The 27,080-nt window shown below is 38.6% G+C and overlaps 1 protein-coding gene across 2 annotated transcripts in view; it reads left to right on the forward strand.

Annotated features, from left to right (window-relative positions):
- The window catches only part of LOC126092207 (lymphoid-specific helicase-like), a 165,606-nt gene that overhangs the window by 76,905 nt on the left and 61,621 nt on the right, over positions 1-27,080 (forward strand). For both annotated transcript variants that reach the window (XM_049907697.1, XM_049907696.1), the window contains exon 10: positions 3,283-3,444. In XM_049907697.1, the coding sequence (XP_049763654.1) occupies positions 3,283-3,444 (162 nt within the window). The remainder of the gene's footprint in view (positions 1-3,282; positions 3,445-27,080) is intronic.

The following is a 27,080-nucleotide window of genomic DNA, read 5'->3' on the forward strand; positions in this document are numbered from 1 at the left end:
GTGAAGAGACTGTGGATGTAAATTCAAAAATTTTTCAAAAATGTTGTAGCTTTGATTACAAATTTTGTTGTATTGCTGTACTTTTTTTTTAAAAAAAATTAAATTTTTTGTCCTTCTGATTGATTGGAATTTGTGAGGTGTTTAACAGGTGTGAGTAGTTCCCCTTTAGCTCATTTTTCACATGCTGCCGAACTCTTGACACCTGCCCAACAGTGGTTGGATGCTGGAGAACCTACACTGAGAACAACCACTGAGATCCTCATTTTTCATGGATAGCAAATAGTGTGACTCCAAATTTATGCACAAGAAGGGTATTTTTGAGTTGGATGTACACACTTCGAGAAATAGCAAAGAAACATTATGATCAGACAATTGTACTTCCTAAAGGGTGCTTTCTAGAAACTAGGATAGTGATAAGACAGTGTGTGAGAGGTGATAAGAGTTTGTGATAGCTAGAGAGGAAACACCCTTTTAGAGTGAAGTACTGCCCGTCTTGGGTCTCTGCTCACATGTATTGAGCACATTTGTAACACATCTGGCCTTTTTCCAGACAATGTAGTTAACTGAGTCGTTCACATGAGCACAGCTAAGGTATTATTTTCCAACCGTGATCAATCTAGAGTTGCCAGTGTTTTAACGGGGCTAAGCACATCCCAGTTTAGCATTGGTAAACCTGTGTAGAATATTGTAACAATTGAACACGTTTTGTTGCTAATTATTATTCTTTCTCATCTTAAATCAATGAGACGTGCTTATTTTGCCAAATGAAATAAAATTTTATGTTATGTTCTGAATAATAAATCAGTTACTGTCCTTTATCACCTTCATAAGTAGTTTTTTTTCCTTCAGTGAATTAGAAGAAGAGAAGTACTTGCTAGATGTAGTGTGTTTTCAGTGCAATTATCCATATGATAAAATAGATTATCTTACTGTATATCAAAGGGAATAATCAATTTTTGAAAATATAATGTAATCGGATAGATAAAAATATCTACTCACCAATCAGCATCAGGAGAACATGCATATTAAAAAGTATTGAAGTTTGCGAACTTTCGAAGCCAGTGGCTCCTCCTTTTGGCAGAAGGGTTGAATGGAAAAGAAGATGAGCGACAAAAGGATTGACAAGGTTTAGGTAAAGGGGTAGAGTCCGGAAAAGTCGCCTAGAACCTCGGGTCAGGGGGACTTAAGAGATGGATGAGAAGGAAGGACTTACACTGTTGGGGACTGCACGAGACAAGATCTGAAACCTGAGAGCTTAAAGGCAGAAGACAATAATAAGTGAGACAGAGATTACTACCAAAATGTGATGCATGAGTTAATAGGAGCGGAAAGTGAAGTGCATTGTATGTGACAGAAGTGGAAGAGAGGAGTGAAAAATAGGCAACTCAGAAAATGAAAGATGTAGAAAACTAAAAATAAGTGAAGAAAGGAATAGTTACTGCGAAGAAATGCTGAGACCGAGGAAATTAACATAAATTAAGACCAGGTGGGTGGCCAGAGCCAAGGACATGTAGCACCAGTTCCCACCTGCAGTGTTTTGAGAAACTGGTATCTCAAGGAAGAATCCACATGGCACGTGTGGTGAAACAGGCACCGAAGTTCACAACTGTCATGTTGCAGAATATGCTCTGCAACAGGATATTGTATGTTTCCAGTGCACATCCTCTGGCTATGCCCATTCATCCTAAGTGATAACGTAGTGGTGGTCATGCTGATGTAAAGGGCAAAACATTGTTATGGAAACTCTTCTACATCTTTTATTTTCTGACCTGTCTATTTTTTGCCCCCTCCTCCCACTTATGTCACATACAATGCACTTAGCTTTTCGCTCTTATTAACTTGTGCACAATATTTTGGCAGTCATCTCTGTGTCACACATTAGTCAGTCTCACACCTTTAAGCTCTCAGGCTTACAAATCTCGTCCGGTACAGTCTAACAATCAGTCCTTTCCCATCCCATCAGGAAAGTCTTCCATGACCTGGGATTCTGAGCAACTTTTCTGAACACTGCCCATTTACCTAAATCTCACCAGTCTCTTTCCATAACCCCTCTTCCTTCCCCTTCAACCCTTCTGCCGGAAGGAGCAGTCACTGGCTGCGTAAGCTTGCAAACGTTAATACATTTTATCTGTGTGTTCTGTCTGCCACCGCTTGATGAGTAGATTTTCTATATATCAAATTAAATTGTGTATGAAAGTGGATAGTTAATTTCTCTTTAGTCAGTAACCAACCAGTCACATCCACCTGAATCTTTGTTTTACAGCTTTTGACTATTAGTGTATTTTAAATTTTGGGTAAACGTATAAGAACTTTAAAATTTTGACCCGTAAATAAGACAGTAAAGCAATAGTGACCTTGTGACTTCAATTAGAATACAAATTGAAGAAAGGATAACCAATGTTTATAGCATTTGTAAATTTAAGAAGAACTTTTGATATTGTTGACTGGAATACACTCTTTGAAATTATGAAGATAGCAAGAATTAAATAACGTGAGGGAAAGGCTATTTACAACTTGTGGAGAAACTAATTTGCACTTGCAAGGATGTGAAAGGAGGCTGTAATAGAAAAATGGGTGAGACAGAGTTGTGTGGTAGTCCCCTCTCCTATGTTATTTAATCTGTACATAGAGTGAGCAGTAAAGGAAACCTATGAGAAATTTGTGAAAATTATTAAGAGGCATGCGTGATCAGTTTAACGGAATGTGGAGTTTCTCAAAAAGGGGTTATAAAATTCCATCAACATTGAAAAGGGGTAGTGGAGCATTAGCAAATTTTGCTGTTTGGGTAACAGAATAGCTGATGACAGTCAGAAGAATGGTTATAAAACGTATACTGGCTTTGACAAAGAACAACATTCTTGAAAACGAGAAGCATGTTAAAAGTGAATATAAATTCAAGCATTAGGAAAGTTCGTTTTTCAAGTGCTTGTCCAGAGTGTAGCCTTGTTCAGAAGTTATAACGTGAATGATAAATAGCATGAACAAAAAGAGCATAGACAGTGTTGGCTGTACAGGATAGGCCAGGATGAAGAGCCACTTCAAACCAATTACTAATTCAATAAAGTTATGACATTAATATTTTATAAATTAATAAACAGAAACTGTCTTAATCATTTACTGTATCTTAACAGTGGTGTTGTAATTTTTCACTAAAATATTTAACTGTAATGAAGATGAATTGAAATCATTATAAAAATAAGGTTCGTAGGTCACTTGTGTTATGCAGATTAAAACAAAAGTTTTCTCTTTCCCATATTTTAATAAAACTATCTCATATTACAGATTCTTACACCATTTGTGTTGCGTCGTCTGAAGACTGACGTAGAATTGAAGCTACCACCAAAGAAAGAAGTGCTTGTGTACTGTCCAATGACAGAATTACAAATGACATTGTACAAAGCAACAGTTGATCGCAACATAGAAGTTTTGAGGCATAAGGAGGAAGTGAGTAAAATTTGAAATTGCTTAAATTTTTTAGAAACTGTTCTGAAACTTTTTCTTGAAAGCTATGATGATTTGTTTCAAAGAGTCAGTTTAACAATACAAAGTAAAACACTTTTCTATCAGTTGTTTGTTAAGTGAGGTTGATTTTTCTAGAACTTATGCATGGGGCATGGATTACTTTACCAGTTAGATACTGCTGTTAGATGTTACAAAACCCCAAACATTCTGTTTCCGTGTAAAGTTGCATAATGCCCTTGTCCACTGTTGCCTCTTCATGTTTCCAACAATATCTCCATGGAAGACCCTATTGGAAGACCTCTTCCATAAATCTATTCACGCCCCCTTATTTCAGTGATCACTGGGATTTACTTGCCAGTCAAGTGCAGGACCAACTGTGACAGCAGCCGCATGATATACAAACTCCATTACCACCACTGCACAGTATTCAGCATGAGTTAAGACTGTGAACAAACCATTGTCCAAGATGGTCATTGCCAATCTGTGACAAGTGCCAGCCATGTGACCCTCCATGTACCACATCTTCTCAGTGTCCACTACTACCACACCGTTCCTGCTTAGGTTTCTGCCACTCCCACAACATACAACTAGATCCTCCACATTGCCACACACTATTTGTATTTAATTATCTGCCTGTCAACTTGAGACCATAATCAATCGAAAGCCATTTAATTACTTTACTTGGGTAATTGAACTTAGTACTACAAGATACATTGGACAGCTTCTGTGAAGTTTGGAAAGTAGGACAGGTATGGAAGTTTGACGGTTTGAGGACAGGTCATGAGCGATGCTTGGATAGCTCAGTCAGTGATAGCAATACTTGTGATAGCCAAGTCCTGGCCTCCACACATTTTTAATGTGTATGGGAAGTTTAATTCTGAAATTGATTTTGTTGTGTTTGATATTTTAAACTATGAAACTATTTGCACAGCTTCCCACAGCCTAACAAATGTAAACATTCACTCAGCTTCAACCAGCTAGCCAAACTCCAAAAGAACATTGTCTCAAGAAGTTTAAAAGAAAAAGAATCAGTGTACCAACAGTTTCTGGTGAGTTTTAGCGCCCATTACCATCAGCTGTGTGCTGAGCAAAGTGAAAACACTACTGCTATCAACCATGTACTTTGTAATTTGCAAGCAATGCTACTTTTGTAAACCTCGTTGCCAGTTTTGTAAAGGCGTCATCACTACTGCTGGGGAGGCCAAGTTGCCATTGTTGTTACAGTAGGCAAAGTTCGTGAGTTTATGAAACAGTTTCTCGTGCAGTTCACCACTAAGACAATTCCTCACTGCCACTATTACACAGCTATGCCCCAGGGTCAGGTAACTGGATAGGAGAAAGGAGGTTCTACAACATTCCAATAAATTAGTAACAAAGTCAGACAAATGGGTTAAACAGGTTTACTTATCTTTGCGACTTGTCGAACAATGAAGTCTGCAATACTGCATGTAATGTAATACAGAAAAGGACCTTAATGGCTAAGTGAAAATAATTGTTAGTGAACTTCTCAGTACATGGCAAATGTGATTTACAACTACTGTCTGTTCACTTCTACAGAGTTCATTAAACAGTGTTCCCTGCCTAAGTCAGCCCTGGTCGATGATCTATCACCAAGTGGGTGAAAACTGCTCTTCTATTGTCTGAGAAGGCTTCTGTCCATTGTCGTCTGCTCATTGGTGGATTGTACTTGGCCCTCAACTGGCCGAGGGGAAGTTGATATTTTCATTGCATGGCGCTGGGAGAACTTGCGGAAGTGGCGAGTCTCTATGGCACTGGCACCAGCTCGCATCTTTGTGCCTGTGGTGCTTTTGCCCTAGCTGTGTCTTGTTCGGATGCCACAGCAGCTACTGACCATTTGTGAATGGTATAAATGTTCTGCAGCTAATTGTGTACTGTATTACCACTGAATCATTTTCAGTTTGAATTGCAGTGCTGCTGGAATGCGGATGTGGCTGCACATTGTCTGAGCAGTCTGACACCTGTATCTGCGAAGTTACCTGTTGCCTTTGTACAGTAACCTGTCACTGCAATTAGCAGCTGCAAACTCTGCTACTGTCTCTGTGCCTTCATAATTGGGAGATGCCGACATTACTAGACTTGATCTGCACAAAAGAACCTTAAATTTTTTCTTCCGGTTTATTCCCATCAATCTTCTCACTTTATAAATGTCAGTCTTTAATAATCTTGTGAAGTCGAGCAATCGCTTTACAGTTTCTGCTGTCTGGTTTCTTTTGGCAGCACATATGTGAAACTACTGTTTTTTTTGTTCGGGAAACTACTGTTACTTTTTATGTACAGCTCTTGGAAAAAAGTCAAGTGTCTTATGGCTCTGTAAAGTAGGTCATGCATCCTCCCTGTTGTGACCTGAGCTTATAAATCAGTAACAAAGACAATTTATTTTTTAATTATTTTGTTATGGATCTCCCTGGTTTCTGTTCATTGCCATCTTCTGCTGTAGTGGTAACAAAATAACATACTGAAAATTGTAGTTAAAATATAATTCAACAGTGTGCTAATATCATGTATTGTGATTAATGATATCAGTCCAGGACCATTTTGTGTGAGCATCTATGAAGGAGCTATCAAGTTGACTGCATTTCTTTCTTCTTTTTTTTCCCAGTTCAGTATTTTTCTATAGTATGCAGAAATTTGTTACCTTTAATGCTGCTGCTTTTGCACTCTTTGGTAATCATGGCGCTCCATCAACTTTTGCCTATTCTGTGGTGGTATGAGTGCCTTGTCTGCCATAGTAGTTTTTGGAGATCAGAGAAACGAGCCCATCATATGAATAAAACAGGTCGTTACTCTCATTCAACTCAACATTATTGCTCTTGTATGTTTGTGGATATACCAATGGAAAAAACAGTTGGCTGTTGTCTTCACAGGATGTGTGCTTTATAGCTTGGAACTTGGTGCACCAGTTTAATCTTACAATATCAGGGTGTATATGACTCAGGATATCTGGGAAAAACCCGGGAATTTTTTCATCTGGAAGAAAACCAGAAAAAACCCGGGAATTTTTCATTATTTTAGTTTTTTGTTACATTTTTGTAACTTTGACTAGTAAGAACCAATACTCTAACAAAGAATATAACTGTATCTCGCTACTGCAGAATAATAATGCAGCAATAAAACACGAAGAGAGAAATAAACGAAAATAAAACCTAAGTTGCAAAGGAAATGCGCCATATACAGGAACAAAACACACAACAGCAAAATGTGTCAAAGGCGTTTAGGAAGACTATGCAATGTTTCATAACAACAAATTGCCTTCGATGAGCGTGACGCCACAACTGTTTACAGTAGATTCGTTTGAGTGGTTGCGAGTGAACTGATGTGCATGTGCAGTTGAGTCGCGTAGGGGTAGTACCTTCTCCCGCATCTGGCTACAGAAGTGTGTCAGTTAGCTGTACAAGCAATAGCAGCCAGCAGCCAGATGCTATCCGGAAAAATTTTACTGGTGCACTTAAGCTGGCAGATTCACGTATGCGCAACAGGCCCGGAACTAGGAGGGGGGGGGGGGGGGAGGGGATCAAATTCATATTATTGAGGAAAAAGACTTTGTTTCATAAAGCGGCTAGCATCCAGCACACGTTGGTCTATCGATTACTCATATGATTTTGAACGCATCCCTGTTGGTTTTTGAACATTTTTGATCAAATTCTAAGTTGATTTCTGAATGAATCGTAAGTTGATTTTTGAATCCGTGCATAGTGTACGTGATGTCTCTGACAGGGGAATCCCTGCATCTAGAAATAAACTTTCTGCAGAGAAAAGGGGACGGGTCTATACGAGCTGAGCGAATAATACCGAAAGGGTGAATGACATTCACTGTTTATGTGGTTGACTGGATTTGCAAATGATCAGCATTGTTATAATTACTAGCGAATTCCATAGATTCAGACTACCAGAGTGGAAATAAACGACTAACAGGAATAACAGGCAACTAAGATTACGTATTGTCTTCTCCGTGTATCCAAGAAAGTGAAATTTTGAGAGAAAATTTTTGGCCAGACCAAAACACTACTAAGGGCCAGTTATACAGTCCCCGGCTAGCAGCCGCTAAAGTTCTATTCTGGGAATAGCGCAGAAAATGTGTTGTACGAACACGTAATAACGCCTAACCGGAGAACAAATGCGAGATAACTAAACAGATATGATTGTGGCAGGGTTAGTGAAGTTAACCAGGGAATAAACTTTGACACTGGCAGGAATAGTTACAGAATTAGTGATGACAAGATTGTTTGTTAGAATGAGGAAGGAGAAGAAACAGGCACAAATTACGGAAGGATATGACGATTCCAAATTTATATAAAAAATTTCGTACTACTTCTTTTCGATCTCTTGCTTCAGAAGCTAGAGAGTATGAATGAATGAAATGTGAAACTATTTCCTAACATAAAACCTTTTGTTTGTAGTAGGCCTAATAGGCATTTGATATTGTACTTCGTGAATTATATTCAGTTGTGTTATAAAAATGACCATTTGTGCCAAAACAGTCTCGTTTATTTGGTGTGTGTAACAATTGCTGTAATATTAGGCAGGCCTATTTCATTTTATCTAGCAGACAGTGACAAAATACACGTAATCAGATCGAAAAACCATGCCAGTCTTGGGGTACTATTTGTATTAACAGCTTTTCTGTGTTTTTTCATGTAGCAAAATGTTGATGAACTTTGATGGCGTAATAGATTCTTTCCCAGAAAGGAAAGTACGCCATATAAAGCTGTGACAAGATTAGAGAGAAATAAAAGCTAGGACTTAAGGATTGAAGATATGTGCACTGTCTTGCTTGTCTCTTGTCTTTACTCGTTTTATGTATCCTATATTTAATTTTATGTCACACAGAACAGCAAGTTATTAGTTAATAGGCAGTAAAGACTGAAAATTTTCTGTAGAGTTTTTGTCCTTCCGGTTACAAATAATCCCATACAATTTAATTGCGAGATTTTTTAAAGAGGGGCAGGATGTCAAACCGGCCGACTGGGAGCAGAAGAGGCACCACAGGACGTTATAATTTCCACTGGCCTGAATATACACTCCTGGAAATGGAAAAAAGAACACATTGACACCGGTGTGTCAGACCCACCATACTTGCTCCGGACACTGCGAGAGGGCTGTACAAGCAATGTCACACGCACGGCACAGCGGACACACCAGGAACCGCGGTGTTGGCCGTCGAATGGCGCTAGCTGCGCAGCATTTGTGCACCGCTGCCGTCAGTGTCAGCCAGTTTGCCGTGGCATACGGAGCTCCATCGCAGTCTTTAACACTGGTAGCATGCCGCGACAGCGTGGACGTGAACCGTATGTGCAGTTGACGGACTTTGAGCGAGGGCATATAGTGGGCATGCGGGAGGCCGGGTGGACGTACCGCCGAATTGCTCAACACGTGGGGCGTGAGGTCTCCACAGTACATCGATGTTGTCGCCAGTGGTCGGCGGAAGGCGCACGTGCCCGTCGACATGGGACCTGACCGCAGCGACGCACGGATGCACGCCAAGACCGTAGGATCCTACGCAGTGCCGTAGGGGACCGCACCGCCACTTCCCAGCAAATTAGGGACACTGTTGCTCCTGGGGTATCGGCGAGGACCATTCGCAACCGTCTCCATGAAGCTGGGCTACGGTCCCGCACACCGTTAGGCCGTCTTCCGCTCACGCCCCAACATCGTGCAGCCCGCCTCCAGTGGTGTCGCGACAGGCGTGAATGGAGGGACGAATGGAGACGTGTCGTCTTCAGTGATGAGAGTCGCTTCTGCCTTGGTGCCAATGATGGCCGTATGCGTGTTTGGCGCCGTGCAGGTGAGCGCCACAATCAGGACTGCATACGATTGAGGCACACAGGGCCAACACCCGGCATCATGGTGTGGGGAGCGATCTCCTACACTGGCCGTACACCACTGGTGATCGTCGAGGGGACACTGAATAGTGCACGGTACATCCAAACCATCATCGAACCCATCGTTCTACCATTCCTAGACTGGCAAGGGAACTTGCTGTTCCAACAGGACAATGCACGTCCGCATGTATCCCGTGCCACTCAATGTGCTCTAGAAGGTGTAAGTCAACTACCCTGGCCAGCAAGATCTCCGGATCTGTCCCCCATTGAGCATGTTTGGGACTGGATGAAGCGTCGTCTCACGCGGTCTGCACGTCCAGCACGAACGCTAGTCCAACTGAGGCGCCAGGTGGAAATGGCATGGCAAGCCGTTCCACAGGACTACATCCAGCATCTCTACGATCGTCTCCATGGGAGAATAGCAGCCTGCATTGCTGCGAAAGGTGGATATACACTGTACTAGTGCCGACATTGTGCATGCTCTGTTGCCTGTGTCTATGTGCCTGTGGTTCTGTCAGTGTGATCATGTGATGTATCTGACCCCAGGAATGTGTCAATAAAGTTTCCCCTTCCTGGGACAATGAATTCACGGTGTTCTTATTTCAATTTCCAGGAGTGTAGTTTGATGGCACCCATTACAAAATATTACACGTTTGAATCCCACAGAGCGAAATACAGAGATGTGCGATGGAAGAATACTGTGAAGTGCGATGGAAGAATTCTGTGAAGAGACGTGGCACTGCACTTCGGCACACTTCAGACTAAATAACATGTCTTACGTTCCCTCGATCATATATGTTTTATGTATCAGACCCTTCGGAAAGATGTGCGCTACAATATGAAGATATTTTTGAAAAGTAGATTTTATTTTTAATTTTTGGCGTCCTATGTCAAACGCACGAGGGGGGACCTAATATTGGCTCAGCTCGGAAATCTCATAGATCTGGGCCTGATGCAAAGAGCAGTCTGAGTTGTAGTTGAGTGGTGGTAGTCTCCACATGACCCGTGTTTACGTCAAGTGATTTTGCTGTTTCCACTTCGTTTATTGCTCTCACGTCAAATGAAAACAAAACGGGTTTCTGTGGTTGGTAGCTATCAAGTGAATTAAAATACAGTCACATAATTACGGAAGGCTAAAATACGTTATTAGTTTCAGATTTTATTTTGTTTCTACCTTTCTGACAGTCAAGCGTTAATCGCCTTGCAGAACAATGAAGTTATCTTTGCGGCTTATTAAAGAAATTTTACTTTTATTAATCTTTTCTGCTGAGGCAGTCAATTTATTTGAAACGAAGTGTTTAATTCCTAGTTTCAAGTGTTCGCTACATTTCAAGTTCACGTTTTCGTTATCTAGCACATATGGCTTTATGCCATAATAAAGAACCAAACGAGATAATGCGGTACTGGTACTCAAAGAAAATTTACATCTGAATCTGGACGTATGAATGTGCACTTTAAGTCAAATTATGCATTTTAGTAGGGTTTTCAAAATTCCCATGCTCTTGGAGTATCCTCTAACGTCTTGTTTTTTTTTATGACATAATGTAAGACCTTTTGATGTTTTACATGTACGAACATACCGGCTTCCTGCGTCATTGTAGCTGCGCAAGCGCGGTGACATCTGTCATCTGGTGAAACTGCTGAAACGAATCTATTTCTAACAGGTCGCAGGAAAAATTCCGAATGGTTGTTTGAAAAGTGTTACTTTCATGTAAAGTGAATTTCCTTTTACACAAGATGAACTCTGTCCGCCAGTGTTCGATGAATTTCTTAAATCACAGAGCGTTTGACTCTCATTCAAAATTCAAATCTTTGAGAACGACCATTTAGAATATTTTCGAGCCCAGAAGATCAGACATTTATGTCGTTGTTAAAAATGTTACTGGCCCATTTGTGTGATATATCTTAAAGTGTAACATCCGCAAAAAAGATCAACAGTATGTGTGAAAGCTTAGCTTTTCTTGCAGCTTATTAATGTTAGAGACCAATATTATATGTGAAAGCTTTTCTTTTCTTGTAGCAACACTATATATATCAATTTAACCCATTACCTTTCACTATTTGTGTGTTCGTGTTACTTAACAGTGATGTTGCTATTGGCTGACTACATCACGTGTCCTGTGCTCTGAATATCTGCTGTCATCAGTTGGCGAGATCGCTTGACATGAGCTACGACTGGCTTACAAAAGCGCATCACAATCTTGATCTCAATCCTTCGGAAAGTAACATGCGGTATTTGGTGGAATTCGAATTTATACTTTCGTAGTACGAAATATGCAGTGTACATGTTGCTGCACATCAGACATCTTTCCAAAACGTTTTTTCCCCTCTGAGTTTTGTTTTCTAAAGTGCCGGGAAATTCTACGCCAGTGTATAAGACCACAACCATTGAAAGGATTGATAAGTTTCACAGTTCCGAGGAAAAGTATACTGTTACTTAACTCGGGAAAAGTGTATTTTCCTCTGGGGAAAGTGCATTTTTAACCGGGAAATCCGGGAATTTTTTTCCCTTGTTCACGTATACACCCTGAATATGTTGTTAACAAAATCATTGGTACTGCAACTGTTGTGTATTCAGAATCCAATGAGGTGATCTCTTTTATCACTTATAAATTAGTACTCACAGATCGAGGTGTGTAGTGATAAGACACTGGACTCTCATTTGGAAGATGATGGTTCAATATCGTGTCTGCCCATCCGGATTTAGGTATTCTGTGGTTTCTCGAAACAGGTTAAGGCAATTGCTCCTGTTTCCTCCCACTATCACTTAGTGTTTTATCTGTAATGACTTTGTTTTTGACAGGATATTAAATCCTATTCTTCATTCTTTCCCATTGTGTGTGGTACAGATACACACAATTATTCTTAAAATTACTTCATAGATTCCGAGGTTTCAAGCTCTTACTTCTGTTGCCTTGGCTGATTTATTGGTTGCAGATAGCATTTACCAAAACTATTGGAGCCGTCAGGTAGTAGTTGACTATTACAACCTCCCCATGGTCATTGTACAGTAGCAAAGTGAATTCAGCGTAACTAGTGTGCATGTATAAACAATTTGTGTTGTGAAAATGATATTTGGGGTTTTGTCTGCTTTCATTTTTGTACGTTTGTAAAGGTAATATACAGCACTTATCCTGAAGTTGTAAATGCGACAATGAAATGTATTCAGTGGAATGTAAATAATTTGAGGAGTAAAGGTAACAATTTACCGAATAGTTGAGGTTCTGAGTTGTCCTTGGGCACATAAACAAGACTGAGTAATTTGTCAGTTTTCAGAGGAAATTATCTTCAGAGCTCCAATACAGAAACACCCCAACTCAGCCGGGGCATTGTAGCCATACAGAGTTTTTTTGTGGGCCTGCGTGCGTGGGCATGAGAGAGAGAGAGTATTGTATCTTGTGAGAAAATGTAACATTGAAGTAATCTCAATTGTTGTCAGACTCTGAGAATGTTTCCTACATTTGATATTCTGTGGCCGGAAATTGTTGTGCATAGTAGTTGCTTAACTAAAGTCCTAGTTAACAACTGAAGTGACTAATTGGATTACATGAAATACTTATTATTTGTTCATAGAACTCAGAGCCATTGCTATTCTCCTTACGAGTTTTGGTGCATTAATCTATCCTGTGTTTTGCAAGAGAAATCAAACACTGGAAAGTCCGGGTTGGAGTATCATCAATACTAGAAAATAATAGATTGCTACTGACCATAAAGATGACTTGTTGAGTTGCAGACTGACATGAAGAAAATATTGTTACATGTAAGTTTTGCTGAAGAGCTTGTAAGTAAGTCTTTTCTTATGCCTGTCTGCATCTCAATATGTCACTTTTACTGAGTAGCAATTTATGCTTTCCTAATCTTGTTGTTTTATAAGAGACCATTCCATAAGTTTAGTAATATCTAAAATCTTATTAATTTCTTTTTTATTGTTTTATTTGAACAAGTGTATTATTGATTTCATAGTGATTGACCCTGCATGTTTAGCATTGGTGTGCAGCATCTTGCCACCTTTGCATGGAAGTAACTGTCTCCTTTCACTGCAATTTTGAATGCAGTGAAGCCTCACTTCTACACTTTTCAAGGGACGTGAAAAAATAGTGTAAAATTACGGAAAATGTAAAATGTGGGAAACAACTTTTTAAGCAGTAAATGTGTTGTATAGGACCCCCCCCCCCCCCCTCTCTTTCATTTTTGCACTTCCTATATGAAATATGTACATAATAGGCATCAAAATATTCACCAGGGACTTGTTTATTATCTAAAAGAGGTTATCTGAATTTTGTAATATGAAGCAGAAAAATTTAAAGTTTGTACATAATAATTGTTTTTGGAAAGTATGCAACCGTCATACAGTATTTATATAAGCAAACACTGCATTACTTACATATTTTTTCATGCTTATTGGGATGTGTTTCGAAAATTATTCTCATTGTCAAGCACAAATATTAACTTAAGTATTTTGTGTGGTGTTTGAACATGTGGTGGTCTGCACCTCTTGCTCAGTAGTTGTCTTTTTGAGGTTATAAGCTACAGTGCCTCCTCCATTATGCAGAAAACCATGCATGCACAGACTCACTCACTTTGTATGTATGTGGAACACGCACACGCAGACTCACTCACTTTGTTTGTATGTGAAACACACACGTGCAGACTCATTCACTTTGTTTGTATGTGAAACACACACACACGCAGACTCATTCACTTTGTTTGTATGTGAAACGTAAACGAAAAGTACTTCTGTAAATACTTGCACTTGAAACAAGAATAAATTCTCAAAAAGTGTCTTGCTAAGCATGCAAAAATATGTAACTGTTGTTGTGTTTAAACTAAAAACACTTGAGCAACACAAAGGTGCCAGCTAGCACTACAAGTGCCCAAACAAAAAAACATGTGAAATGTTTGGTAGAGTAACGTAGAGGTGTCATGTCACAACAATCACAAAGCTGCACATGTTCAATAAGGACAGTTTGAAAGTGTTTCATTGGTCATGATACCTTTATGCAAAGGAACCTAAGTTACTCCCTTCAGCCACTGTGCGGAGTGGAGCATGGCATCAGCGAGAGATAAAGCATGAATTGTTCAGACTTCTACCAATTCAGGTTACTGAGTAGAGTGCCCTGGTGTTGGGAAACTTAACCAAATAATGTTTGTAAATGCTACGGATAGGCCACCATGCCAGCCTCGTTTTACATAAACTGTCAGATTTTTCTCCACAAACATTTTTTGATTTAGCATACATCACAGGAAAATAGCAAAAATATTAATGCAAAATCAGGTGCAAATTAATACTCTGAACATAGAAAATTTGACGGGACTGATTAAAAATCCGGCAAATGGTGGGAAATCATTATCTGCAGGAACATAAATGTGAGGTTCTACTGTACTATATGTTAGTTCAAAAGGGAGTGATGTATTTGGAAATATTTGAGTGTCTTTTTGGGTATTTTTTGGAAGTGTCAACTTCGCAAAGCAACTGCACCAGCATGTGTGTTAGTGATCATAATCATATTCACAGTATAATGACACAGCATTTCTCTATTTAGTGGCATTATTGGGGTCATTTCATAGTCTTACCATTTTTTGGTAATGGCAAGTGCAGGATGTTGTTACTGAGCTTGTCGCTGTAGTTATCATAGCACAGGGAACATGGCTGTATTACTTGAATAAATATATACTAATGTATAAATATATTTATTGATTGTAGCACAATCCATGCAGTTATGTATAAGTCCCACAAATGTGACAATTTTAGATGATTAACACCAAGAGTGCTGTATCAAAGGTGACTGCTGTTATCTGCAGACTTTTAGAAATCAATATTTGGAAGTTTTAAACATTTTAGATTTTAATGTTATTTTATCCAGGTTGGATCTTGTGAACTGCGCAACCGTTAATGATAGTTGGTAAAGGCAGCAACCAGCCACAAATACTATTTGAATTTTTTATTTTACTGTCATAACCGGTTCCAAACTACTATGCCCATCTTCTGATGGCTAACTTTTTTCGTCACACAGATATTTTGGTTAACAGCATGTCATCCGCTCCACACTGCACAAGTGTTTGAGTATTTAGTGCCACTTTATCAGATGTTCCAATAATAAAAATACACTAAACTGCTTGCCTTTTACATTTCCAGTAGATTGCTGTTCGTTTTATTGTGGTCCATGTGGTTTTCTAGCTCGCTGTATGTTCTTGAATTCCACTATACCACACAAATTGTACAAAAGCTAATTGGCCACACTTCATAATATTATTAAAATATGTGTTGAGCATCACACATGTGTTATACACTTGATGTTTTTCTTTACAATGCAAAGATTATCATTGAGCAAAGATACAAAGATATCAATCATTAAATATTGACCAAGGATGTAATCAGAGCAATGATGATGTAGGGTGTGCAAAATGTAACATGTTAATAACAGAAAAATATATGCACCCTAAGCATAAACTTAATATTAAGACAGTAGGATAAATTTTTACTATGCATTTTTTATATTTTGCCAGTTGTAATTATTGATGAAATACTTCAAAGTCAAAGTTGATCAGAGTGGTTTGGTGAAAAACACACACAAAAACATGAAAGAAACAGGTTAAGTGGAGTGTGAGGGCGGGAAAGGAAATAGCTGTCAAATTTGAAAATAATTCGGCACTAGACAATCGGGAGAATGCCCAGTAATGTAGTGAACTGTAGGCAAATTTGTAAATAACAGTGGAATTATTATAGGCAAATTCACAAATAACAATGGGTCTGTCTACGTGCATGAAAAGTAGAACTAGAAAAGATGTAGTGACAAGGTGTTGATTAATCTGGGTGGTACAGATAAATAAACAATCGGAATAGTAGCACAAAAAGTAGAAAACAGACGATAGTTTGAACAAGACAGATGACAACAAATGCTGACAAGAGGATTACAAAACAAGGAATGATGGCCACAACAGCTAATATAACAATGAAAGTAATCAATTATTGGTAATATAATGTAAAAGACAGATAAGAAAATCTACTCGCCAAGCACTGGCAGGGGAAAACACACACACAGATTTAACTTTCACAAGATTTTGGAGCAAGTGACTCCTCCTTCTGGTGGAAGAGTTGAAGGGGAAGGAAGAGGGGTGAAGGAAAAGGAATGGAGAGGTTTAGGGAAAGGGGTACAGTTTAAAGTCGCCCAGAACCCCGGGTCAGGCGAGATTTACCGGACAGGATGAGGAGGAAAGACTGATTATTGGGGACTGCACCAGACGAGATTTGAAAAACTGAGAGCTTAAGGGTGGAAGACAGGGTAATATGCAAGACTGATTATTACTAAAACATCATGCACGAGTTAATAAGAATGAAAAGCTACGTATAACCAGGGTGTATACGACACGGGACAACCGGGAGACCCGGGAAAAACCCGGGAATTGTTTAGAATTCCGGGAATTTTTCATTGTTTCAGTTTTCAGTTAAATTTTTGTGATTTTGACTGGTAAGAGCCAATACTCTGACAAAGGATATTACCGTATCCCGCTACTGCAGAATAATACTGCAGCAACAAAACATAAAAAATAAAAAAAAAAACTTAAGTTGCAAAGGAAGTGCGCCGTGTACAACAACAAAACAGTGCTCATACAAGCGTCTGCCAGTACATAGTGTGTCAAAGGCTTTAGGAAGACTATGCAATGCTTCATAACAACAAATTGTCTCCAATGAGCGTGACGTGACAACTATTTAAATTAGATTCTTTTGAGCAGTTGCAGGCGGGGCCCTTGCGCATGCGCAGTTGAGTCTTGTATGAGTAGTATCTTCTCCCACTTCTGGTTACAGAAGTGTGACTTGGCACCACTACTTAATATTACCCCGGTTCGGAAATATAGTAAATCTGGGGCTGGTGCACAGAGCAGTCTGAGTTGTAGTGGGGAGGTGGGTCGTCTCCACGTGACCCGTGTTCATGTTCAGTGATTTTGTTGTTTCCTCTTCGTTTATTGCTCTCACGTTAAATGATATCAAAACGGATTTTTGTGGCTGGGAGCTATCAAATGAATTAAAATATGTTCGCATAATTACGGAAGGCTAAAATACGTTATTAGTTTCAGATATTATGTCCACCTTTCTGACAGACAAGCATTAATTGCCTTGCAGAACAATGAAGTTATGTTTGCCGGTTTGCTAAAGAGATTTAGCTTTTATTAATCTTTTCTGCTCAGGCGGTCAATTTATCTGAAACGAAGTGTTTAATTTCACACTATTGGCTAGTTTCAACTGTTCAATGCATTTCAAGTTCACGTATGGCATTATGCCATAATAAAGAACGAAACATGAGATAATACAGTACTGGTACTCCAAGAAAATTTAAATACAAATGTGCATTTTAAGCCGAATTATGCATTCTATTATGGTTCACGAAATTCCGACGCTCTTGACGTATCCTCTGATGTCTTGTTTCTTTTATGACATAATGTAAGATCTTTTAATGTTTTATACGTACGAACATATGGGCTTCCTGCATCATCGTAGCTGCGCAAGCGCGATGACGCCTGTTATCTCGCCCTCACTTGCAACTGCTGAAACGAACCTATTTCTAAAAGGTCGCAGGAAAATATTGGAAATGGTGGTTTGAAAAGCGTTACATTCAAGGCAAATTTCGTTTTACACAAGATGTACTATGTGCGAGAATGTACGATGAATTTCTTAAATCACAAAGCATTTGACTCTGATTTCAAATTCAACAATCAACTCTTTGAGGACGACCATTTAGAAGAATTTCGATCCCAGAAGATTAGACATTTACATCGTTATTAAAAATTTTGCTGGCACATTTGTGTGATGTATCTTATAGTGTAACAAGCACAAAAAATATCAACGTTATATGTGGAAGCTTTACTTCTCTTCCAGCTTATTAATCTTAGAGACCAATATTATATGTGAATGCTATGTATATTAATTTAAACCATTAACTTTTCTTATTTGTGTGTTCGCGCTGCTTAAGAGTGATCTTGCTGTTGATTGACTACATCACATGCCCTATGCTGTCATCAGCTGGCGAGATCACGTGACATGAGCTATGACTGGCTTACAAAAGCGCATTGCAATCTCGATTTGAATGCTTCAGAAAGTGACATGTGGTGTTTGGTGGAATTCAAATTTATACCTTCGTAATACGAAAATATGCAGCGTACATGTTGCTACACATCAAAGGTCTTTCAAAACATGTTTTTCCCCCCGAGTTTCATTTTCTAAAGTGCCGTGAAATTCTACGTTATTATATAAAACCATAAACATTCAAAGAATTGACGAACTTTACAGTGCTGAGGAAGAGTATACTATTACATAACACAGAAAAAGTTTATTTTCACCTGGGAGAAAGTGTGTTTTTAACTGGGAAATCCGGGAAAAATCCAGGATTTTTTTTTCTTTGTCCACATATACACCCTGATAACATAGGTGGTAGGTGGGTCAGTGAAAAATATAGAGGTCAGAAAATGAAAGATGTAGAAAACTGAAATGGAGTGAAGAAAGGAGTGGTTACTGTTGATAAATGGTGAGACAGAAGCAATTAACTTAAATGAACACCAGGTGGGTTGCGAGAGCCAAGGACATGTTATAGCGCTAGTTCCCACCTGCGGAGTTCTGAGAAAATGGTATCTGCGGGAAGGACCCATATGGCCCATGTGGTGAAACAGGCCCTGAGGTCATGACTGTCATGTTGTACAGCATGCTATGCAACAGGATAGTGTGTGTTATCTGTAACTCTGCCTATGGCCATTCATCCTGTCTGATAACTAGATGGTAGTCATGCCAATATAAAAGGCTGAACAGTGTTTACGTAACCGCTGGTATATGACGTATCGTTTCACAGGTGGCTCGCCCTTTGATAGTATATGTTTTGCCAGTTACAGGACTGGAACAGCTGGTGGTAGGAGGGTGCATAGGGCAAGTCTTGCACTGGGGATTGTCACATGGGTAGGGGCCATAGGATAGGGAGATGGGTGCAGAAGGAGCATAGTGTCTGACAAGGATATGGTGGGGTTTGGGAGGGTGACAAAAAGCTATTCTACATGTGATGGGCAAAATCTGAGGCAGAATGGATCTCATTTCAAGGCATCATTTTAGGAAGTCATGACCTTGTCGGAGTAGCTGATTGATACATTCAAGATCAGGATAATACTGGGTGATTAGTGGTGTGCTCGGAAGTTGTTTTTTGTAGGGATCAGCTGTAACAACATTGGATGTGATGGCCAGGGAAATCTGTTTTTTTGAACTAGGATATTGGGATTATTACGTCCATTGAAAGCTGAAATGAGATTGCTGTTAAGAGTCTGAATCGGAACAAATATGTTTGCCTCAAATGCCAAGGTTATTTGAGATGGAATGTTTGACATGGAAAGGATGGAAACTGTCAAAATGTAAGTGCTGTTGTTTTTTAGTAGGTATGATATGGACAGAAGTGTGTAACTGGCCTTTGTTGAGGATGAGATAAACACCAACAAAAGTGGCATGAGATTTGGAAAAGGACCATGTGGCATTTAATCGGGAGAAGGCATTTAGAGATTCCAGGAATTTTAACAGTTCAGCCTCACCATGAATCCATACGGCAAAGATGTCATCAATGTATCTAAACCAAACCAGGAGTTGAAGACTTATGGATCCCAGGAAAGCCCCCTCCAAGCAACCCATGAAAAGGTTGGCTTAGGAAGAAGCCATCCTGGTTCCCATGGTCGTACCCCTGATCTGTATGTGTGTCTGCCCTTCAAGGGTGAAGTAATTGTTGGTAGGTATTAAGTTGATTAAGGTGAGCAAAAAGGATGCCATAGGCTTGGAATCAGGTGGGAGTTAACTGATAAAATGTTCATCAGCAGACCGACCACGTATGTGGGGGATGTTGGTATAGAGGGAGACGGCACCAATGATGACAAGTAAGGTGTCTGGTGGGAGTGGGACGGGCGCAGATTTTGGACAGTCTAGGAAATGGTTGGTATCGTTAATATAGGAGGAAAGTATTTGTACTATGGGTTGCAGGTGTTGATCTACTAAGGCAGATACATGTATTGTGGGTGCTTTGAAGTCAGCAACTATAGGATGACAAGGATGGTTGGGTTTGTGGATGTTATTCCTGTCAAACATGTACCACAGTGGTAGATCCTTTGCTGGGAGGATAATGATGGAGTCATCAGCTTGTAGGGAATGTAGAGCCTGTGTTCTGCAGAGGACAGGTTAGGGTCATGTTGTAGGGACCTGAGAAAAGGTTGTGAAGCAATGCTGGATGTGATGAATTCTCTGAAGGCTTGTAAGGGATGATTCTTAAATAGTGGTGGTGGATCAAGCTGGGATTGTGGTCACTGAATGGTTAAAGGCAGGGTTCGATTTCAGGTTTGCTGTTGGAAAGGTTTTGGGATTGGGTTACACAGTGATACAGGCAACACACAATATTGTGTTGCAGAGCATGCTGTACAACATGACAGTCATGAACTCTGTGCCATCTGGATTCTTTCCCCAGACTCCAGTTTCTCAGAACTCTGCTTGTGGGAACTAGCACTAAAACATGTCCTTGGTTCTTGCTACTTACCTGGCCTTAATTGATGTTACTTCCTTCTAACTCAGCATTTATTCACAGAATTTACTCCTTTCTTCACTCCACTTCAGTTTTCTACATCTTTCATTTTCTTTGTCTATTTTTCACAGTCCCCATCCCACCTCCGTTACATACAGTGCACTTAGCTTTTCACTCTTTATTAACACGTGCACGATGTTTTAGTAATAATCTTGCATATTACCCTGTCTTCCACCTTTAAGCTCTCAGGTTTTCAAATCTCGTCTGGTGCAGTCCCCAACCGTCTCTTTCCTTCTCATCCTGTCGTGTAAGTCTCCCCTGACGTGGGGTTCTGGGTTACTGCTAAACTGTATCTCTTTCCCTAAACCTATCCAGTCCTTTTCCTTCACCCCTCTTCCTTCCCCTTCAACTGTTCCTCCGGGAGGAGGAGCAGCTACTGGCCCTGAAAACTTGTGAAAGATGAATCCTTTCATGTATGTGTTCCCCTTCCGCCACTTGGTGAGTAGATTTTTTTTTCTGTCCTTTACATTATAGTATCAATAACTGATTGTTTTTGAATTTATATATACAGATATTTGGATATCACTACAGTTCGTAAGTTAATTTCAAGAGAACAAAATTCAAAAGTTGGAGGGTGGAATGAGAGTGATACATTTGTTCATCATGGTAGTTTACATTCATGCAGTTATATACTGGTATCTCAAACTGTGGTGGTGTGACAGTTCGGGGTGCAATTTGTGTTTGATTTGTGAACAGCCCACGGAAATTATTTAAAAAATGTTTATTGTCCAGCTCCAGCTGTTCATTTAGATTGTGTTGAGAGTGTGAATATACATTTCTAGTTCCACTAAGAGGTCCATTTTCTTACCTTTGTGACTGGTGTATAATAACTGTGAGTTGCTATTAATGTCAGAAACTGTCCATAATGGTTCGTGTGAGTGGCTATTTTGGATGTATTTAAATTTTTTATTCTAAAGGTGCCCATGTGTTCTCAATATCTTATACTGAAGCTTCTGCTGGCCTGTCCAAGATAAAAGCTGGGGCAGTTGTCACAAATAATCATGTAAACACCTGATTTTTCTAGACGTAGGCTGGTGGTTTTGGTGCTATGGATAATGTTATGTTGCCCAGTCTTGTTAGTGCGGAAACATACTTGAACTCCTGTCATTCAGAAAAGTTTGGCAGTTTGATATGAGTTTGCATCCAGGAAGGGAATGCGTGCAAATCATTCTGTTTCTGCTGTTGGTTGTGAATTATCTGCAAGTGATTTACTATCTTTAATTTTATTGTTGGGGGTCAATTATTTGGTGGCTTATAGCCATCATTTTTAGCTACAGTTTTGATAATATTGATATCTTTCTCCAAGGCAAATGAACTGAGGGGAATTTTATTTATGCAGTTTAACATGGATCTGAAATAGCCCATTTTTTTTACTGGGTAGGGTGACATGAAGAATTATTTATAATTATGTCTGTGGTGGTTGGTTGTATATGAATTTCAAAGGTATACTTTTGATTCAGCCTTTTTATTCTAAGATCAAGGAAATTGATACCCTTTTCCATCTGATGCTCAACAGTGAATTTCATGTTGTGTGCGTGTTACTCATGCCATTTGCAAAGGATTCGGTTTCATCTACTGTACCATCGAACAAGGCGATTTAAATGGGCATTGGCCCTGAAGAATATTTTTTTTTTCCCAAATGGTTAATTTGTCAGCTAAAAGTCCTGCAAGACCAATTCCCATTGGTAGGCCATTTGGCTGCATATAGACTAGATTTTGCTGAATGAGAAGTACTTATATGCTAGAACTAATTGCAACATCTGTATGAGTTTGTATATCTCTGCCTTGCAAAGCTGTTTGTTTTTTATTAAGTTACACTTAATTATATCAATAGTTCCATGGACAGGTATATTTCTGTACAGTTTCTTTCTTTCCTTTTTTTTTAAAAAAGAATAATATTATATTAAACTATACAAGTAAACAATGATGTTCTTGTTTACATTTTTTTCGTAGTAAATTTATGTGACACAAAACAGAAGATAAAAGTGAAATGTGGAATTTATTGTGTGCTACTGTTAGATATCAGTTGGAGCAAAGGTAGATACACAGCCTAACACTGCATTCATATGAGGTGTCATTTCAGCCAGCCTTTTCTGTGAAAATTTTTATTTCAGTGAAAAACACACTGTTGACACCGTAGAAGAGAACAGCAAACCTTTATATATACGTTATGTGCATAAACTTTGTTACAGTGGATTGACTGTAAATTATCTGCCCAATACTTGCCTTGAAGAGACAAAATTTTTAGTTCTACCAACACACGTATTAAAATTAGTGGCACAATCCTAGTCTCTCAGAACTTCCTTGGGGAGGAAAGATTTGTGTGTTGGGGAGGTTCAAAAGCAAGGCATGTCACTTGGGCTTCAGTATGAGAGAAATCTGCTCCTATGAGCTTTTAGTGCTGTAGACAGTCTTTTCCTGTTTTTTACTTCTGTCTCAATCAGACCAGTATTAGCTTCAGCTATTCCTTCTAGTAAGTCTACACTTTATTGCAAAATAGATAGGTTTATAACAACAAGAGATTGATAGATTGGTACTTATTGTAAATATGACACACAGCCTTGCAGGCAGTCACTACAAAGAGACTGTTACACATTCAGCTTTGTTCCAAAGCCTTCTTTGGAAAGTTAAAAACACACACACACACACACACACACACACACACACACACACACACACACACACACACACACACCCCACACACATGACTGCTTATCTGTGGCTGCTACAGAATGGGGACAAGTCATGTGTGCCACTGTGATCTTTAGCCTCATCTTTTCCACGATGCACTTCAAAAATTCATATTTATTCTATCCTGGCGTCAGTTAAGATATAAAATTTCGTACCTTATTTTTTCATTTATTGACCACAAACTTGGGGGAAATTTAACTTTACAAAGTCTTCAGACACTTGCTGGCAACTCTGTTTTGCCTCTGTGTTGTCATTCAGGTCAGAGATGGATAATACAGTTATAAACTTCTCCCTTGGCGAAGTACTGGAGTAAAAGTTGCAACTGGCACCAGGCTCAGTATTCCAATGACTCTTCACATCCGGTCTGTTATGTGTTACCATATACAGCTCTGTAGTAAGGATGTTTCTTTCTTTTTTTCCTGCTGTATCTCTTTTAACCCTAGAACTAGGCAGAAGATTAGTCTCAGAACTCAAGGTTAGCAAATTTCTGCCCTGCATAACAATTCCTCTGTTCGTTCTAACAACCCTACCACAACAAAGGTCAAAAATTAATTTTGATTGTAGTGTTGCTCACACTGATAAATATTGCATTTTTGGGCAACAACAAAGTTATATTATGTGGCAGGTGTCCTTAGAGCACAATTAATAAAGTCATTTCATGAAATAATGGATAAACTAGGCACTCATCTTTTCGTGTTTCCCACGCTGGTCTCATTGTGAACTCTTGGCTCAGTCGTCAAAAATCTAGGTAGTGACGATTCCAAGCTTGGATGCAAAGAGGCCTAGGTGTTATTCTGCGATATTCATAAGTTTTATAGATGTGTTTCTTGAAGATTAAACTTTCTCAAGTAAAGACAGACAATGGTGATGGAAAAAATATAATCAGCACCCCGAATTTAAGTTACACTTCTTTTTTATTACTTTTGTTGCACCATCACTTCACAATATAAAACATACTTGAAAATATCTTCCTCAATGCTAAAGTTCACATTTCATAAACTGACTACAATTTGCATCTTTTTCAACATGACGACCAAGACTTGACTCTCTAATAACTGCTTATGTGCCCAAAAATCAGAGTTACAAGTACTTCAAAGATCATAGTGACAAAAGAAAGAATACATGTGAGAATAATATCATTGCAATATAAACATATTGATGTATCAAAGTACCTCTACATTAATGAAATCAAATCTGAATGTTGTCACAGAAATATGTTACTATTTTACAGAAACACAGTAGAATATTGCTGGTATCAAGAGGTTGAGGTGAGGTGCCGTAATGGTTACGTAATTCAAGTACCATTACATCCTTCATGGCTGTTATTAGTGTAATGTGAAAGAAATTTTTTAAAAAATGTAAATATTCACTCAATATGTCGAGTCCTCCATTCTGTTTTAATTCATTAGGATTGTGTAGACAGTTGTCAGGAATTTCATCAACATCTGTTCGGTTGCCATCTAAATCACAGCCACTCTTTTATCTTATGTTTTTCCCTACTTTAGATAAGTGGACACACAAAATATAAAGTACATTCTGATCCATTTCATGATGTACCAGCTGGAGAAACATTTACAACAACATAATCTGTGAAAATATGTTAAGCATGTGCAGCAATCACACATCAAACAAATTTAGAATTATCGAACTTTTCATATGATTTGTAACATGACATAGTTTTCAGTGTCCAAATACTTGCCAAGGAATTTTAATTTTTCTTCAAATGTTTCTTCTCTCCACTGTACATTTTGAAATCAAAATCATCCCAAAAGCACACAAAATGTTGGGGACAAGAGAACACTCATGTAAGGTAATGTCTGTGATGTGATAATAAAAAAAAAATGCTTTATTAATAATTAATTTTTATTTCACAGAAAAACTCCTTAAGTGGTGTGATGTAATATTACACACACCGCTTTCCCATTTGCCACAATCGCTGTAGCATTACATCAGCCACATGCTAGCAAGGATAGGTCCCCGCCGTTGGTACAGACTTTTTTAAAAACCAAATATACAGTTATCACACACTGCAATCTGGTGTACCTTCATTTGTGAGTAACTGATGAAAAAAAAAAAAATTGGAAATTTGTCCGACTCTCAGTAGCGTTAACAATGTTGTATTACGTAGACTGGTTGCATGATGTAATGGATAAGGTTAAGGCCTTCAAACATGGGGGGGTTGTGGGTTTGAATGTCGTCGGGTGCATTATTTTTTATTTTTAAATCTTTATTGAAATGATTTTGATTATGGGTTGTGGGTTTGAATGTCGTCGGGTGCATTATTTTTTATTTTTAAATCTTTATTGAAATGATTTTGATTATTATTTTTATTCAGTTAATTAGTTTAAATGTAATTTTTTATTTCTACTCCTTTGTCACATCATTTTAATCACAGTATGATCTTTTTCATTTGTTTTATTTTTTCCTTATATAATTCTTTTTCCACTTGGAATTCATGTGATTGTGAATTTAATTATATTTATCTATTATAATATTCAATTACTTGAAAATTCTGATGTATCGGTTAAAAAAAAGGCAAAATAATCGTATTGACTGCGCAATGATGTGTACAATGTATTTTTTGTGTGCAATGTGTTTTTCGTCACAGGAAGTGCAATTCTTTTGCTTAGTAATCCTCATCGAAACATTTATAGCCAAAATTCCTCTTGCGCTATGGGTAAAATAACACAGATGAAGATTTAAATGAAAGTACAAGTAAAACAAAATTCAGGCAAAATGAGGAATAGATATAAAGAATGAAATAGCCTATATAAGTAATAGGATGATAAAAATGAAAGAAATTATATTGAAATCGATGCACAAACTTAATTAAAAACACGTGAACCAAGATTTCGATTGGATAAAGAACAGAAAGAAAAATTAGAGCAAATGAAGAAGCTGATATTGTGATTAAAATTATGACAAAGGTATGAAAATAAAATATCACATTTAAATCAGGTAACTGAATAAAAATGATGATCAAAGTCATTTCGATGAAGATTTAAAGATAAAAAATTAATACAGCTGACGAGATCCAAACCCTACCCTATTCATTACACCACACAAACAGTCTATAAAATAAAACTTTTTTAATGCTATTGAGCATAACCCAAAATTCAGATTTCCCCCCCTCTCTAATCTTTTGCAAAAGTGGGCCCTTCAGTGTGAATGGCCGCAGTTTGTGATACCTAGGACCTTAACTTACAAAAACGCATAGATGGTTTCAAAAAGTCGATCCCATCACTGGGGACCTCTCCTTGTAAGTGTTGAAGCAAAGAGATGACCAACTTGTCAAGTACAATCACCTGCTCTTGTCAAGATCCCAATACTGTCTGCTTCATGAGAACAGTGTGATTGTGTGTGTCTTCACCCAGTAAGCGTGGAGAATAGTTTGGTTAATATGTGACAAGATTTCTTACCTTCACGTCCATTAATTTTTTACTGTATTGTGTATTATTTACTTAACCAGGAAGTATGGTAAGAGACTGGAGAGAGA

This window comes from Schistocerca cancellata, chromosome 7 (genome assembly GCF_023864275.1).
Source record: "Schistocerca cancellata isolate TAMUIC-IGC-003103 chromosome 7, iqSchCanc2.1, whole genome shotgun sequence".
Lineage (NCBI taxonomy): Eukaryota > Metazoa > Arthropoda > Insecta > Orthoptera > Acrididae > Schistocerca > Schistocerca cancellata.